This window comes from Clupea harengus, chromosome 4 (assembly GCF_900700415.2).
Source record: "Clupea harengus chromosome 4, Ch_v2.0.2, whole genome shotgun sequence".
Taxonomy (NCBI): domain Eukaryota; kingdom Metazoa; phylum Chordata; class Actinopteri; order Clupeiformes; family Clupeidae; genus Clupea; species Clupea harengus.
Window position 1 is genome coordinate 29,685,108 of NC_045155.1, and position 18,271 is coordinate 29,703,378.

General features: G+C 41.2%; 2 protein-coding genes across 2 annotated transcripts; one reads left to right on the forward strand and one right to left on the reverse strand.

Annotated features, from left to right (window-relative positions):
* The first annotated feature begins 4,514 nt into the window (after positions 1-4,514).
* LOC105893641 (neurotensin receptor type 1-like) lies at positions 4,515-10,143 on the forward strand. Its single transcript, XM_012820082.3, has 4 exons — positions 4,515-5,096; positions 6,992-7,178; positions 7,808-7,892; positions 9,608-10,143. Exons 1-4 carry the CDS (start codon positions 4,515-4,517, stop codon positions 9,894-9,896), a joined length of 1,143 nt encoding a protein of 380 aa, XP_012675536.1. The 3' UTR covers positions 9,897-10,143.
* Positions 10,144-11,321: 1,178 nt separating this feature from the next.
* On the reverse strand, positions 11,322-18,245 carry LOC105893640 (alpha-(1,3)-fucosyltransferase 7-like). The gene is made up of 3 exons (XM_031565563.2): positions 16,734-18,245; positions 16,460-16,565; positions 11,322-12,579 (listed from the first exon to the last, which is right to left on the reverse strand). The coding sequence occupies exons 2-3, from the start codon at positions 16,474-16,476 to the stop codon at positions 11,352-11,354; spliced, it is 1,245 nt and encodes a 414-aa protein (XP_031421423.1). The 5' UTR covers positions 16,477-16,565; positions 16,734-18,245; the 3' UTR covers positions 11,322-11,351.
* Positions 18,246-18,271: the final 26 nt, after the last annotated feature.

Consider the following 18,271-nt stretch of genomic DNA (forward strand, 5'->3'; position numbering starts at 1 on the left):
TGTGAATCCACGTGCAAATCTACGTAATGTTTTCTTCTGATGGGTCTCTGTTTCGAGGTGGTTGCAGTACAGTGAGATTGACTTTCATATCCATTGACCCGTGTTCTTTGTGGTACACAGCAGCCATTCATTTGCTCTATGCCAGGTTTCCTGGGCCAACTGCATGCTTTACACGTTTTTCTTTTTTTTTTCAATCCAAAGCTGACATTTACTGGCCAATCAGCCGGGCAATTTGACTGCTCTCCCTGGCGTCTGGCCATGAAGACCGGATTGTGATCTGGGCTGTTTCAGCCTCTGTCAAATCCTGGAAAAATGCCCAGACGATGTAGCAAACTCACTGATTTTCAATATCCTCATAAAGCTGTCAGTGGCCATTATTAAACCGAACAGGAACAAGTGTTTTAACGCACACAGGATTCATGTTTCCATTAAATGCATAAGGGATGACTACACAACTGAATACACACTGATTGTATAAAGTAAATTATATACAAGTATCTCTATTTAGTTTCAGCAGATTGTTCTGGGAGAGTAATGGGAAGACAGATCAATTTCCTTTTTGTCATGATTGGTTGATTCAATGATTGATCTGTAAATTCAAAAGGGAATCACAAAGAAAATAAGCTCTTGTTCTTCTTATTAAAATAATGTAAGAATATATTTTTTTTCTCATGCCAAACTGTGGATGTCTGTGAATTTCCTGCAGGTTTCACCATCATCTGAGAAGTTTCTGAAAGAAATAGTTTAGTACAGTGTTGTCTTATGGCAACATATCATTCTTCTTAAAAACGTAAAAGGTCTAAAGCTGTTGACAATATTCTTTTCATATTACGGGGAGCTTGAATGGGAAAGTCACCTACTCAGAAAAGTAACATTACGTTTCTCCTACACCAGAAATATGAAATGAAACCAATTAGCGCAGTGGTAAATTACCCTTCCCAAAAGCCTCCACCACACAGCCATGACTAGAAGCTCGCAGGGAGTCCAAGAGTGATTCATAATTTGCATAATTAATCCCATCATGAGGAAATGAAACGTATTTGAGGACAAGCATGAAAAGGTGACTCAGCGTGTGCCTGTATTGTATAGTCTGTGTGCAGCTGTGCTCCACTGGGGCATGTCTTTGTTTCATTGATGCTTCGCTCTCTGCTTGGGTCATGTCTTTGTTTCATTGATGCTTCGCTCTCTGCTTGGGTCATGTCTTTGTTTCATTGATGCTTCGCTCTCTGCTTGGGTCATGTCTTTGTTTCATTGATGCTTCGCTCTCTGCTTGGGTCATGTCTTTGTTTCATTGATGCTTCGCAGACCCTCTATCCCTCCAAGGCCTCACGCAGCTCTCCAACAGATGCCCGGCCATTAGATTCCACCTCTGATTGCCAACAGAGCACAGGGGGGAAAAAAGAACTAAAACAGAAAAATACTAATTCACCACAACACTGACCATTGGACACACCTCCAAAGGTTAGAGCTCAATACAGCAATTTAACAGATTTCTGACTGAATCGCACAGCTGCATGATAATTATCACACCCAGGAGGCTGCGCTCGTCTACTGAGCGTCGTTTGGCACTGCCGTCCGTGCAAGCACGGCAATCCAAACTATTCTCATTTGTAGTCCCACGTTGGTGGAACGAACTGCCTAGTACTACCAGAGCAGGGGCGTCCCTCTCTACCTTCAAGAAGCTTTTGAAGACCCAACTCTTCAGAGAGCACCTCCCTTCCTAACTGGCACCTTGACTAGTGCTTAACTTGCACTTCAGCAGTTACATTCCTGCACTTCTTTTTCCTTTCTAGGTCGTTTTTCTAATTCTTATGTAAAGTAGTATTTATTGTTACACCATGTTCTTTATTGCTCTTAGCTTGACTGTTCTCTCCATTGTACGTGGCTTTGGACAAAAGCGTCTGCTAAATGACTAAATGTAAATGTAAATGTAAATGATGTGTGTTGTGCTGCTATTTTTCTACAACATTATTTCACAATGTGATGTGTGTGCCAGACGGGTGTGCTCTGGGGGAACAACTATGGTTGACTCCAAGAAAGGGCTTCAGCAGACTTGTGATGGAGTTGAGCTTGTTAATTAATTAGCTTGTTAATTAATTCCTCTTTGAACATTTTTAATGTCAGTTTAATGCAGGGTTGAGGAACTCCTACACCAGTGCAACTGAATTCATTAAAATCTCTACTGATGTTTCCAAAGTTTCGTTTATAATTTGTCTATGCACTTGACAGAAATACTACATCACCTAGTGAGTGTGTGTGTGTGACTACAATGACATCACCTAGTGAGAGTGTGTGTGACTACAATGACATCCATGTGATCCTGCAGTTATCAGTAAGTATGCAGTAAGTTATCTATGTCTAACATTCAAGTACACTGAAAAGCTTAACAGTACCCTTAAATGTGCAGAGCAATCTACCAGCCTTGAAATTCTTTACCTGCTCCATTTGGCAAATCATTTAAAATCCGACTCAGAATGAATTCACATAATCTATCACATTTTAGTGTTAGCCTCAGATGAATAAACTCTGAGTGGTATCACTGAACATAACATATTCATCATAATCTTATCAGGCAATCATAACACATCACCATAGCACCATAGCAAAGGGCAGAGTCAGTCATGCCACATACAGGCCATTAGTTTTGTCTTGGGTGAAACCCGACCCACAGACGAACACACACGTACTCCTGAAGCAGTGCCAAAGGGTTCAGACTGACATAAAGACTCATTTTATTTGCATTGGAGCCTTGTGACACGTAGAGGCCTGTAGGCGGTGGGCACCGTCATCTCTGCCAGCTCCCATCAATCTGCCATGATAAAAACACATGGAACTCCAATAGCTGTCACCACAACTACATTAAGGAAAACACCGATGTGAAGGTTGGCACTTTAGCTAGTAGCCTCCGCCATTGGTGTATGAATGGGCACATGGCTGAGGCATTAATGTGCAAAGCACTTTGAGTGCTCTTTGAGTAGAAAAGCGCTATATACATGCCATTCAAAACAGGCCACGGTATTACATATTGATATTTATGATGATGATGATGATGATATATCAATATATTAAATTACACCATGACATAGCTACAATGTTTGAAGGGACGTGTAACACAAAGCCAACCAATACCTCCACAGCAGCAGCAGTGATAACAGAATGCTAAAACCTGTTTGTGCTCCAGGAAGTACCTTATCTTTTTTTTACTTTCTTAAATTCTATTTTTGTTTACCAAGGGTATGGACCCATTCATCTTCCTTCTAACAATCAACATCAAGGTCAATGTCTCTGTGGCCAGCTAAATGGCAAAGCAGGTTAAGCCCATTTGTGATGTTTGTTTCGAGCCAATTGATGATCCCATTTGGCCGAGCCCTAAAGACAGCAGGAGAGTCTGTGATTGAGCTCTTCCGTTTATCTGATTAGGCCGGGTCACCTAAGATTCTACACACACACAAAAAAACAAACGTTCAAAATGCCTGCTGATGGCTGTGTCATATTTAGTCCCCCTATAGCCCAGAATTACATTTACAAAAAGAGCTATTCGTAAAAGGTAGCACACTATGTTTTATTCAATTTTCAAAGCACCACAAATAGTAGTGTAGTGGAAAGTACACACATAGGAGATTTTTCTTACTTGTGAATTGAGTTTGAATTGTTATGTGGTTATTATAATGACTTTTGTGAGTTGATCGAATTATCTATGAGCTTTCAAGAATTTGAATTTCTAGAAATTTTGAGTTATTTTTTTTCAAACGTAAAGTTACAGTATGTGATCTGTTATGGTACAGCCCCATTTCTTTCACTTCAGTATTGTCTAAACATATGCCATACATACATCAGACTCTACTTCCGAGACTTTTCCGTTTAGGCTCAATCCAATGTTGTGTCAGCACAAGACACGCATAGGGGGCTGCAGGCCTTGTTCCTCGAGTCCGTGTTTCTCCACAATCAAAACACGGAGCTTTTATGCATTTATAATTTTGAAGCCCTACATGCAACACAGACAGAGCCAGTCCTGCATGTAAAACAAAAAGCAATGTTGTTTGGTGCTCAAAGAGACTCAAGGACGACTTTGCTAACGTGCATCCTTTGCCAGAAGCTGTGCGCTCGAAATATCACTACATAAACAATCCATTCAAGGACATGTGCAATCATTCAAAAGTCAAGTACCTTGAATGCTTACTAGAAAAAAAAACTTTTCCAATACATGATTGGTGATTGGCACCACAGTTAACAATCTATTTCATCATAATTCGTCAACACGCATGTCAGCCCTCATGTGCAAAGCTGCGCATTTCTTCATCGGCGGACTAGCCCTCTATCTATAAGCGCAAGGCTTTCTGCTTACGCACGACATATTAGTCACAAGACGCTCATTTTTCGTCGGATGCGTCTTCGTCTGGCTGGACTTTCGCCCTGTAATGTATGTGCGTAATGCATCACTATTTAAGGAAAATTTACGTTCCTATTTTCGTGTTTTGGCGCGGTAGCTTTTGCCTCCGGTTAACTAGTCACAAATGTTCCAAACGAGTAACGTTAGTTATCTGACAGAAGAGGACTTTTTGGATGTGAACACAGACATCTACTCAAAAGTCCTGGTAACTGTCATTTACGCGGTGCTTTTTACAGTGGGCTGTCTCGGAAACTCAGTTACCCTCTACATAATGTGCAAGAAGGACTCTTCACAGAATCTGCAGAGTACCGTGCACTACCATTTGGCGAGCTTGGCAGCATCCGATCTCCTAATCCTTATCCTGTGCATGCCTGTCGAGCTCTACAACTTCATCTGGATCCATCACCCATGGGCATTCGGGGACGTTGTCTGCAGAAGCTATTACTTCCTTCGGGACGGATGTTCGTACGCCACCGCGCTCAATATCGCCAGCCTCAGTGTGGAGCGTTACATGGCAATTTGCCATCCGTTTAAGGCGAAGAGGGTCATGTCGCGGGGGCGCACCCGAAAGCTAATATGTGGGCTATGGGTGGTGTCGCTTTTCCTCGCTTCGTCAATGCTTTTCATCATGGGGCAGCACAACGTAGGACTTGAGATGATCTGCACTCCCATTGTGTCCACGGCTACTGTCAAAACTGTGCTACAGGTAAGTGTGGTGTAGCAGACAGATCACTGATACTTTAAAGTTTTTCCAAAGAAACATCAATATTATATATTAAATGGAAGCTATAAGAAATCACGACCTGTGTATGGAAACATTATCGCTTTACGCTTTTTACATTGAAGCATTCAAATGAAACATCATGGTTATTATCATATCTTCAATGTTAAACCTACATCAGCATGATGAAATGTCGTTGCTATAGTGTAAATGTAATGGTTCTGTCTTTACCCTTGCATTTATGTATGTGTTCTTGTAGCTTTATGTTTAGATTTAAACGCTTGTATCAATTACTGAAAAGCTAAGCTTAAAAATATAGTTATACAATCAAGCATGGCATCTGTGATTGTTAACATAAAATATCAAAGCAAATTATTGCAATCTAACTCAAGGTACCTGAGATACTATATTCTGCATAAATGTGGTCTCTAAAGAATAGATGTACAAAGAGCTCCTGTTCCTATCCAGTAAAAGGATCTCATTAAATCACACAACACAAAGAGTCCAATATTGATCATATTGAAGCTGAGAAGAGAGTTAATAAAATCGTATGGATCTAATCAGAGGACTGTTGCCAGCTGTTCTGAATACTGATGACTCTGCTGAAGAAGCATATCTCCCATTGACATTCCGTCTCACCATGGTAACGCAAATGTGTTTGATGCTGACATGAAAGCCGAAAGAGTTTATTAGATGACTCATCTGTGATGCTTTAAACAACAAGGTCCCAATATGTCTGAGTTACCAACTGTTTCAGACCCGATGGAAATATTGAACTTTTAGCAGTTCCACCTCCTCAAGTATCAGTTCCTTTCACTGCAGCTTGATAAAACCATATTTAAAATGTCAGACCCTCTTCTTTCGAGTGATTCAGACGTTACTAATTTACAGTTAGACTATACCGCACACACTCATGTTACAATAACAAAGCAAAACAGTCTAACCACAGATAAAGAGAAAGTTCCCTCTTAAAGTAACACTATCCAACAATTTGACACTTTTTGAGGTATGGTTTTAAGGGCAACTAGTTTTGGTACCATCCTCAAATTCATTTTGATAGCATATGGTCATGTGAAGGACAGATAAACACCTGTATCTTTCCACCTAGCCATCCAGGATATGCCCTATGTAGTTCTGTTAATGGCTGGAACACACTGCAAAAATGGAAGAAAAGCTTTCACAGCATGACATTGCCAGCTATACTGCCAAAAGACACCAGTTAGTGTGTTGGCAAGCTTCTATCAGTGTCAACTGGGCCGTTGGTGGTGTTTGCAAGGTTTTTTTTGCATGCCTTTTAGGTCGTTAGCTTGCTAGTTTTGGAACATAACTCCTTATTGCTGCTTTAATGGGAAGAAGCCTTCAGCAGAACCAAGTTCAAAAAGGGGCTCCTTGTCTGCTTGAGGTTGACTTGGGAGTGCGGGTCCCTCGGTTTTGTAACATGTTTTTCTTAGCAGTGCTATACACTGTACATGACCCAAGCACAGGAGCTGATGCCCAGGGCAGAAGGGGCTTGCCCATTCCATTCTTGCCCATTCTATTCTGCACATCCATCTGATACACATTCTTCACTCAAGGCATGGTAACATGAAGGAGAGGCCACAGGTGGATTGCAAATAATAAGTACAATTTACTAAAGAATGAACGACCACGGTAAAGAACATCAGTACAGTGTAGGATCAAATAAATGGCTCACAAAAGCCAAATGCAGACTGAGAGAATGAAGTCAGAGAGAGGGACCACCCACACCTGAACACAATCCCACCTGCTGCAGAGAGAGGGAGCGAGAGCACAGGTACACACAGTGGACAGGTGACCAGAGAAGGCCAGACAGGTTTATAACCCATCTGTCCACCTCTCTCCCTGCCTCTTTTGTTGTGAAGGTCAACGCCCTGCTGTCGTTTGTGGTGCCTATGGCAGTGGTGTCCATCCTCAACTGGCTCATTGGCCGACAGCTGCAGCGTCTTTCCCAGCAGGCTTTGCTACATCACTCTCGCAGCCCCCTGGCGTCCAGTGATGCCACTGAACCAGCGCGTGCCCGATCGTTGCGCCACGGTGTGGCTGTCCTGCGTGAGTGATTTCCTCTTCTCAACCGTGTACTGTATATACCAGGTGGAAGTATGCCTGTAATGGGCAAGAAGGCAACCTCCCTACACCACACTGTATACTTAAAGGTGCAGTCCTTGATTAGAATCCAATTCTCATTTTGTCTAATTCAGCAAATTTCTCCACCCAGTCCTCCAGCTCTCCGATCTGAGAGTACGCTCAAAACAACTCCAGCCTTGATACACAATCCTGGCTCTGTACATTTTAAACAAACAAAGTCCATCGGACGGAGCAATACACTAGTCCAGCCAATCAACAACATTGCTTCAGGTGCAGTGAAGGGAGGGGTGTATTTGATCGTCTGTTCAACAATAATATAAACAATCGTTTGCTAGGATTGAGGACTTTATCTTTAATGGATATCTGTTCTCCTGTGGAGATTTCTGCAGGGCAGTTATAACTCATTAGATTCCCTTCAGAATCTAGTGCCACATAGCAGTTGAACAGGTTTGACTCAGATTTGTACCCCATCTGACTGCTACCAGGGAAGCCAAAGACATAATTACCTATAATAGCTATAATTACCTATTAGCTGTGTTTTTGTTAGAGTTGTGTTTGAAATGATTGTATACTAATACAGTCTCTTTGGACAGGTGTGGTGGTGATTGCTTTCGTTGTATGCTGGCTGCCATATCACATACGGCGTCTCCTGTTCTGCTACATTATCGAGTGGACCGAGTAAGTCAATGCAGGGCAGGTGTGGGAGTGGGGCAGGTTCGGGAGCGGGGCAGGGAGCGAGGAAGGGCGCGGGGTTCCGGTCCGCAGCCTGGGTGGTGGTGGTGGTGTTGGTGGTGGTGTGAGGCACAATTAGTCTCTTCACTCCACATCGGAAACCGTGATACGACAGCCAACAATTTTCATTGTTACTTTTCATTGTAGCCTTACAGCGCTAAACGTTAGCTACTGCAACAGGAGCAGGATTATAAAAGTGACCAAAGGCAAGGCTTTGTGAATGATAATTATTAATTCGAATTATTATAATTAAAATTATTAATTAGAACTATTAGAATTAGAATTATTAGAATTAGAATGATTCTCAATCCTGCTGTTGGCCGCTTTTAGCGCTCTCTTGGTAGCTCTCTTGATTAGCTTTAAAAAAAAGTTTATGCTCAGAACAGAGAGAAGCAAATAGATACAAGGTAGAAGATAGATTGAAAACTTGCAGGAGTGCAGGAGGTCTGAGGAGCTGTAAAACCCCTTGAATTACTGATAGATCCACACAATGACAAGGGCCCTTGACCTTGAGCATCTAACTGTAGCTGAACTAATCACTGACAGGAAGTTTGGTAGAGTGCAGATTGATGAGCACAGCGCCCTTTTCCACACTTTGCTCTCCCTGATTAGCCTTGGCAGGTGGTAGAGAGTGTTAAGTGGCGCTGCCCATGTAATCGTAGGCAAACACAGGAGACAAGGTCTTATTACAAATATGTGGACCTCAAGTGACTCCAAAGAACATCCAGAAGCTGCAATACATCCAAAACAGCGCTGCCAGGATCCTGATGAAGGTCCGGAAATATGATCACATAATACCAATATTACACTCACTACACTGGCTCCCTGTCTCTTTCCGGATTGACTACAAAGTTCTAATATATAAATCTTTATTTCAGACGCCAAGTTCCATAGAAAATATTCACTCATACATGCATAAATGGGCATGCACCTCCCTACCTGCAAGAATTAATTACTCCCCAAACCTCCAACTGCACCCTCAGATCTTCAAACAGCTCGCTCCTCCGCGTCCCCAAAACCAAGCTCCGCACCATGGGCAACCGGGCCTTTTGCTCGGCAGCGCCACGCTTATGGAACAGCCTCCCTGGCCACCTAAGGGCAACGCAGACGCTGGACTCCTTTAAAACTGGACTAAAAACATTTTTATTCAGGAAGGCATTTCTGGCCTTGTGATAAATCACTGTCACTAAGTTTTCTATTATGCTTATGTTAACTAGTCTTATTTAATTTAATTGTATTGTTATAGTTATTTTCTACTATGTTGGCACTCTGAGATTCATCTGAATGAAGAGTGCGTTACAAATAAAATTAATTATTATTATTATTATTACTCCTGAAAAGCAGTAATATCGAAACCCAGTGTGAACACTGAGCAATTCTCCCTTCAAACGTACAAATTAGTGGCAGTTCTTGAATGGTGTCAATGGTCAGCGAACTTTGCGTGTTGTCAATCTAGTTACCCATCAATGAATACCCATCTGAATTCTCAGACTATTACAAAAAATCTTAAAATACAGATATATTTACTTATATAAATAATCTATCTGATGTCTGTGATCTTGATCTCCTATTAATATGTTGTCTAGTGTATGTGGAGTTTAAGTATTAAGTTTAATATTGCCTGCACTCGTTTTTTTCCTGTCCCCTTTGCCTATTCACAGACGCCTGTATGACTTCTACCACTACTTTTACATGGTGACAAACGTGCTCTTCTATGTGAGCTCCGCCATCAATCCGGTGCTGTATAACCTGGTTTCGGCCGACTACAGGGAGCTGTTCTTCTCCACCCTCAGCTCCTCCTGTCTTCGAGGCTTTAAGAAGAGAGAGGGCGCCCGACAGGGCAACGGACTCCACCACCTCCAGCAACTGCCCTCATCTGTGCAACAGAACCCCCTCCCCACAGAACAAACAGCCCTTTCCTTTACAGTTACCAATGAAAACCTTTCCTGAGCACTCTCCATATGTGAACAGAGATGTATCTTCAGTATGAGATGTATCTTCAGGGTCAGTACTCTCCATATTTGTACAGCGATGTATCTTTTTATCCTGTCCTGAGTAGGGTCAGTACTCTGAATAGTAAATACTAAAAGTCTTACCCTACTTCTAAAATTGTGGAGGGGGGTCATTGGTTGAGACCCGTTCATGGACCGCAGATCCCATTCATGGACCGCAGAACCTATTCATGGACCGCTGAGCCCATTCATGGACCGCTGAACCCATTCACGGACTGCAGAACCCATTCATGGACCGCTGAACCCATTCACGGACTGCAGAACCCATTCATGGACTGCAGAACCTATTCATGGACCGCTGAACCGGTAGGCCCCGTGGCCCTTCCTACTTTTGAACATTAAACATGTAAAATAAAGTGAGTATAATATCGGCTTAGTAAGACCAGGAATGGTAAACAAATTTTGAATAATCATATTTCCTGTTTAGTTTTCTTTAAACAATAGTTCAGAATTATACATGATTACTGTTCTGAATAATAACAAGAACTTGTGATTTTGGAATAGAGATGAAAGGTTCAAACCAAGACATAACATTTTATTTCAACTTAATTTCAACAACCCTTGGTTGAGAACCACTCATGGATTGCAGAACCGGCAGGGCCTGAGGCCCTTTCCAAATCAAATCCATCGGTAACCACTTATGTCATACACTGTTTCCTTTTGTCAGAGCGGGAACAGACAGTCAAGAGAGAGAACGGATTATATTCATTCTCGTTTCAGACTGACTATAGTCTTTGACATTTTGCAATGTGTTCATGTGCTGTGAAGTGTAGCATGTGATGTTGGTCTTATCAGTGAGTGTATGTAGTGCAAGTGTTAGATACACCTTCTGATGTGAGTTTGATTACTGTAGTGCTGGCCGATCTTGACATATGAGTAATATGCTTTTGTTCCACACATTGTGGGTAAGATCTTGCTATTCAAACCGTTTGGTTGCTATGCACAAATCTGGAAGAAAAGAATGTTGCTGTTCTGATACAGAGATACAAAGAGTTAAAGATCATATTATCACATGTCTGTACCTGAAAGCTCTCATTAAACGATATATTTCACTGCAAATGCACTTGATTGATTTAGAAATGTTTTTAATGTAAAAAATGTGGTGAATATCAGTTTTGAGTTTTCTTTGCATTTAAATAGCAAATCAATTGTCTATCACACAATAAATCAATATTAATAATGTACAGTACATGTGGGCCTGTGTATGCCAAACCCACACACTGTAATCACTGAGGTTAGGAACTGTTCCATTGAGTTGGTGGTGAAGCCATTAAGCACTGATACTAATGACACTGAAAGTGATGACATCTTTCACACTATGTTCATTGTTATTGCCAGCATTGCTCTAAACTATAGTGCAGTGTTTTTTTTATGTTTACCTTCCGTCCAGCTTTTATTGCCAATCCCAGCCATGTAAGTCGTCATATACCTTTTGCCTTTGTAAACTCCTAACCTGCGGGCAGATTTTACACAGTTCCTCCCTCCAGTCTGTGAAAAAACTGAAGGTAGAATTTAGTCGCCAGTTGAAGTATGTGGCGTAGCGTTCTTTATCTTCGGCCAGTGTCTTCAGGAAGTGGCCCAGTTCCTCTACTGAGCTAAAGTCATTCACATGAATGAAGGAGTCCTTTGGCATGACAGCCTCATATTGCTCCCGGGGCGGACCCAATACCACGGGTACGGCGCCACCCGCAAAAGCGTTGCGCCACACTTTCTCCGTGATGTAGTCTCGAAAGATGCTGTTCTCAAATGAGAGGTAGAAGTAGTATCGGGAGACTGTGGGTATCAGATTCTCTGATGAAAGACGCTTATTCACGGCACCACCGTACACATCCACTGGGATGATGTTTTTCAGCCTGTTATACACAGCCGTCCTCTCATGTCCGCCATTGTAGTTGCTCACTATCCAACAGGCCAGAGAAGTTTTGCCCTTTGGTATGAAGTCATCAACAGTTGTGCCATTTGGAGCTTGGCTTGGCACAAGATGCCCATATGGTGTGTAAATGTCTGAGTCGCGGCGGTAGCTCATGGTGTAGTTGAAGCGACCAGCGAGGGGCCTCATATTCCCATTATAAGGTGGACTCTCCAAGGAGAGCCAGATCCATCTCTGTTTTTCTGGGCGGGGGAGATCCAGGGGCAGCCTCCGTTGTCCGTTGACCAGCTCACGGTTGTGGAAGACAATCAGGTCTGCTTTGGGAAACCATGAATGATCAGTCACTAAGACACAGTTGGGTATGCCATAATGGTCAATGCAAAAATTGTCGTCTAGACTAGATGACTCTTCAAAGGGCCAATACCACAGCAGAACGATAGTATTGCTGGGGGGGTTTAGTGTGGTAGTATTGCTGGGGGGGTGTGGTGTGGTAGTATTGCTGGGGGGGTGTGGTGTGGTAGTATTGCTGGGGGGGTTTAGTGTGCTAGTAATGCTTGTGGGTTTTAGTGTGGTAGCTCCTGTGATGCCCTTTGGTTCTTGTCTTTGAAAGTTGAATGAAAGTAGAGCTGAGTGTCGGAATGCAGACCACTGGAAGTAATGCCCAGCAAAAATAAAACAAAAAAGAACAAGAATGCCAAGGATCCACCGGCACCGACGTTTAGAGCGGTTGGCTTTTTCACAATTATCTTGCCTGAAAAGAAAGAAAAAAAACTGTCAGTTGTGTTGGAAAACTGAAGGACACATTTGGTCTATGTGCTGAAACCAACCCACATGCATACTCTTTTAATTGATGCAAGACACTTCTCCACCCCAATATAGTAATACTAATTCTATAACCATGATGGCCTGGATAATACACCAATACATCCTTAATCATAGTAATGGTTTAATGTTTATTAGATCCACATATCTATTTAATGCAGCAGTAAGGAGTTTTCTAAAACCTAAAAGGCATGCAAAAGCCTTGCAAACCACAGCATAGTTTTGAGATTTCCACAGGGTCTGGGCAGCCAGTGCGAACTGGCTCTTGAAAGGAACATGATAACCTACTAGATGAATTATAGTGTTCATTTAATGAATCATTGTAGAGATGAGATGCATTCAACAGGTCAGCATTGCAGGTAACATACTGTATATTCAGTTTTCTGCAAAAATTTTGAATCCGTCTACACCGCACTACAAAGCATAAAATAAAAGTATTAAAAGGTTTTCAGTGCCACTGTTGTAGAAATCACATATGAGATCCAGGCATTTATTAAAAGGTATAACTAACTCTAACTAAACGCAGGGGCGTCCCTCTCTACCTTTATGAAGCTTTTGAAGACCCAACTCTTCAGAGAGCACCTCTCGTCCTAACTGGCACTTCGACTAGTGCTTAACTTGCAATTACAGCAGTTACATTCCTGCACTTCTTTTTCTTTTCTATTTCGTTTTTTATATTTCTTATGTAAAGTAGTATTTATTGTTACACCAGGTTCTTTTGCTCGTAGCTTGACTGTTCTCTCCCTTGTACGTCGCTTTGGACAAAATCGTCTGCTTAATGTAAATGTAAATGTATGACTATTCACACATTCTAGCATGTGGAAGCACACATCATGTTTGTCCTCTGAGATTTCAGATATTCTGACATAATGAAGGCGTGTTCTAGCTCCTATAGCAGATGGAAAGCAACTGCAGTGCCTGAAGGGGGATTTAAGACACTGGTATAGGCAGAGAAAGTAAACAAGTCCCCAATTGGCGGTTGCGTTCCTGACACTGAGCCAAATGAATGGGATTCTACATAAATACGTTTTTAGAATTTTTTTATCTCGATCCACATCGTAAAGTCAGTGGAATATCTTCCATGACATAAGCTTTGAGGTAAACGTTATTGATTCTCATGATCATAGTTTTTTTTTCAACCGCAATATGAATTGTTTAGATTTTGCTAAATCGTAAGGAACCACAATGAATATGTTGCATGGATGAGTATAGAAATAATTTGTGTTAATCAGTCTTAGAATAATGCACACACTCACCAACTATAATAATGGCTTGCATTAGCTTTTTGCCCCCTAGACTTAACATGAAATCTAACCAATAAGATCTTAAGCTTTCCAACTTCAGCTTGTTAAACTTTTCCTGCCTGGTAGGCTATACATGAATTGTATGTAGGCTAATGTTCTATTATTTTAGGAATTGACACGTTCAAAATATGAGATGTATGATTGTCATCCCATAGATTTGTTCTCTTTTTCTCTTCCCGACTGTTTGCCTTTCCACCATGTCTTTCATAAAATGTTGCCGGTACCCTTCATATCTTCACAACTTTAACTTTTAATTTATTTGAGTTTATGTATGTTTGTGTATGTTGCGTATGTGAGTTGTATACGTTGTATAAGCTACTGGATGTCCTAACATTTCCCTCGGGATTAATAAAGTATCCATCTATGATCTATCTATTTATTTTCATGTATTCAGTTTTTGGTGCCCTACCATTTCATAAACTGTTGCCGGTACCCTTCATATTGTCACAATGAGGGCACTTAAAACAAACCATAGGGAGAAAGGTGTGAACTCCACATGTAAATTATTCTGATAAAATTGTATAATTTATTTTTATGTATTTAATTTTCTGTGCCATTCGCACACCACAGTACCCAACGTGCGATATCGGCCTTGCTGTTTGGCCTTTCAGAAAGTATCTCACGCCCAACTAGCAGAACTGTTACAGGTAATTCCAGGATCCACCTTGGAATGATGCTTGGCTGACACTCGAGGTTGCCAGAAGATGATAGTTATACGCTAGATATTTCACACCCATTTGCACAGAGAAAACAGAGAAAGGTCCCAGCAAGACATGCTTTTCTAATTCTGCTTTTCTAATTTATTGATGAACTTGAGTTAAAATAGAAATATATGATGCATGTGTTCGAATAACTGCAGGTAAGTAATTGTTTGTTGTTTGTTTCAAAATGCCTTTTTGAATATTATATTTTTACTTTCCCACTCGGTGTCACACCAATGCAAAGAGACATGAAACCAAACACAACCAAAATGACAACAGTCACAAAAATCTATACACTCTATACTATCTCACGTTATTTCACTTCATTCTTGCTCCCATCATTCCCTCATGTTCTGCAGCAGTCAAACTATAAACTGGTAAGTCTAGTCGTGCAACATTTTTCAGCAATGTTGCTTTAGGAGAACTGAAGGAAGGGGGTGTATTTGATTGGCTGTTGAGCTCAAACTTCAACAGTCCTTCGGCAGGATCAAGAACTGTACCTTTTTCAAGATATTAATATTTGCCTATTGTGTGTGTAGCTAATGAGAACAGAGGCTACATCAGCGTAACTCGGACACATTCGACAGCAACTATCTTTTACAAAGTCAGCTTGTGTATCAGGCACTATTAGACACGACTCAGCAAATGGTGGTAAATTAGACCCCGAAACCGCCGCCATTTGCGCCATTTAGAGTTTCAGCCAAAGCCAGCTAATAATTTTGTAAGCCAAATTGAGCCGCCATCTGATATTTTTTGGCTGAGCCAGCTGAAATTATTTGCATCACATAATAATTATATCTATCACATAGACACACACACACGAAAAATAAATGATAAACGAAATACATTTTGCACACCAGTTTCGCCACAGTCTCGTGCTCGTTGCTATGATACACATGACTCACAGTGAATTGATGACCAATTAAAATTGCGCGTTTTCCGATAGTGATGACCATAGACATAGGATAGACAGTAAAAGAAGCGATGCATTTTTCTCTCACGCTGAGCTGAAATGGCGGAAAGAAGCAGAAAAGATAATTGTGTTGTTCTCACATACTTTCCTAATTTCTACGTAGGATACTTAGACTTTTGTTAAATCTTCAGTTTTTGGAAGTAAGAATGCCGTTTTGTCGTTGTGTCAGGACTAGTGTTTTGTCGATATTTTTATATCGATATATACACGTGTAAGCCATACATTGCTTGGAAATATTGAGATCTAGTAAATCAGTATAACATAGACATCTGTAGACATTAAGTGGCAGCTTCAGCCATTTGGAGCTATGAAAATGTTGGTGGCTGCAGCAGCCATTTCGTTTTTGGCTGAGGAGGGCTAGCCAGCCATTATTCTCAAAACAAATGGCTTTGGGGTCTATGGTGAATGATGATGCCAAACCCAAGTCAAGCATACACAATTGTGTAAGTTATGTATAGTTTAATCAAAGATTTGTACTTACTTAACATTTTTTTTAAATAAATATTTTATGTTATCATAACATTTTAAAAAACAAGATGCAGTTGTGTAAAAAGGGCATACATTTCAAGACACTCTGTCCATTGTGTGGTGTTAAGAAAAAAAAATATCTAACCATTGTTTCTTTGTCCTGTGTGTGTGTGTGTGTGTGTGTGTGTGTGTGTGTGTGTGTGACACAAAACACATATCAAATAACGAGTCATATTTCAGCTAGAATGCTTGGGGGAAATAGTGTGAGCCGAAGCACCAGAATAGCGTGCTGAGCACCAGTAGATTAGGAAATAATGTTGAAGAATGTTGAAGAACAACAGTTGAAGACAGGTGTCTCTTTACCTTGGAGAAGAGTCCATCTCAGACACTGCTGCTAACCCTGCCCTGTGTCCACTCGTTGTCTCTCAGTTCTGCGTGTGGTTTTGGGTCGTGGATAGTGAACGGGCTCCTAACCAGAAGAGTGGAGAGGTCTCACTATACGTCTGACCATAGTAAGTCTGTCGGACCACTTGTGTGATAGTTGTCAAACTGGTAGGGCTGGTTTAGCCCACCCCAGAGAGCAGGAACTGGGTAGCATGAGGGGAAGGTGCAGTGTCTGGGACATGGGTTCACTTACCTTCCACTGACGTCAATTGTGGTTGTTGGAGAATTGATGAAGCTCTATGACACAGGGTTGTTTCATCATATCCCATGGTGCATTGGTAATTTTCTTGTCTTCTCCTGATCCTTCCGCTCTTAATTATATGCACCTGTCCCTTGTCTATAAAAGCCAACCCCTTTTGTTCTGTGTTGTCTTGTCTTGTCAACCCTGAAGCTGTGTGTCCTGTTCCTGCCTGTGCTGGGAGCCCTTGTGTGATTGCCGCAGACTTATGTCATGTGCTCCTTGTGTTTTGTTTTGTCATGCCATATGTTTTCTGTTTTTGTCCTGAAACTGCGCCCCCACCTGCCCTCTGCCACTTCCTGGATTTTTCTGTCTCCATCTACCACACCTGTTCTGTTAATTAGTCTGTTTGTTATCCTGATTAGTTTCTCCTGCCTCTTGTTTGCTTCTCACCAATGATCTGTTTCCCCTGTAGTATTTAAACTCAGTCTGTCCTGTGTCCCCTGCCTGATCGTAACATTGTATTTGGTTGATAATTCTGAGTCCTGCCCAAACCTGTGAGTGCCAGTATAATTTCTCTGCTTCACTTCCGTGGATACTCTGCCCGTGGGGAATAAGTCTTGAATTTTTCCCCCCTGCCTTTGTTGGATTTTGGGATCTTTTGTGTTTTGACCTTTTGGAATCCTTTGTTACCTGGATCTTTTGTGTGTTGGATTTTTGGACCTTTTTCAGTTTTACCTTTTGCAAAAATAAATACTATCATCTGATCTGCACTTGGGTCTTTTTCTACGAAACCCTAACACCTTTGTTCCACACATCGTGGATAAGATGTTGCTATTCAAACCGCTTGGTTGCTATGTAATTAATTATTATTTTTTTTTGCTGTTTTATACACAAGGAGTTAAAGATCATATCACATGTCTGTACCTGAAAGCTCTCATTAAACGACATATTTAACTGCAGATGTACCTACTGAAAAGCTACAAATAATTGAGCAAAAACATTTAGGTCTCTGAAATGTAATTATTGTTATGGAAAGCCCTCTTTCATTTCCATTTTCATATATGATTTAGACATTTTTTTTTATGTTAAAAATGAGGTGAATCAGTTTTTACATTTTATTTAGTGTGTTGCTTTGCATTTAAATATGCTTTTATGGTAATAAATCAATATTAATAATGTACAGTACATGTGTGCCTGTGTATGCCAAATCCACACACTGTAATCACTGAGGTTAGGAACTGTTCCGTTGAGTTTGGTGGTGAAGTAATTAAGCACTGATACAAATGACACAAAGTGATGACACTAGCTCAAGTAAGGTTTTTTTATTTTTTTTTTATTATAAAGCTAACACAAAGGGATATATATCTAGCACAGAGAATGCTAACTTCTTCATATATAAACCTTGTTTTTATTTTGCTTCTCTCTTGTCTGCTGCAGTCTGCGAGTGAGCCCGGCTCTCTCTCTCTCTGAGAGTGGACCTGTGCCTCTCTCTGGCCTGCCAGGACGTGGGCGAGCCCGACAAGCTTGTTGAATAAATATACTAAAATGCA

What these genes read in the sequence shown, in the direction of transcription:
- LOC105893641 (XM_012820082.3), top strand. Translation starts at nt 4,515, where the DNA reads ATGTTCCAAACGAGTAACGTTAGTTATCTGACAGAAGAGGACTTTTTG. An exon ending in CTGTCAAAACTGTGCTACAG is followed by an intron (nt 5,097 to 6,991) that starts GTAAGTGTGGTG and finishes TTTGTTGTGAAG; the next exon opens with GTCAACGCCCTGCTGTCGTT. An exon ending in CCACGGTGTGGCTGTCCTGC is followed by an intron (nt 7,179 to 7,807) that starts GTGAGTGATTTC and finishes CTCTTTGGACAG; the next exon opens with GTGTGGTGGTGATTGCTTTC.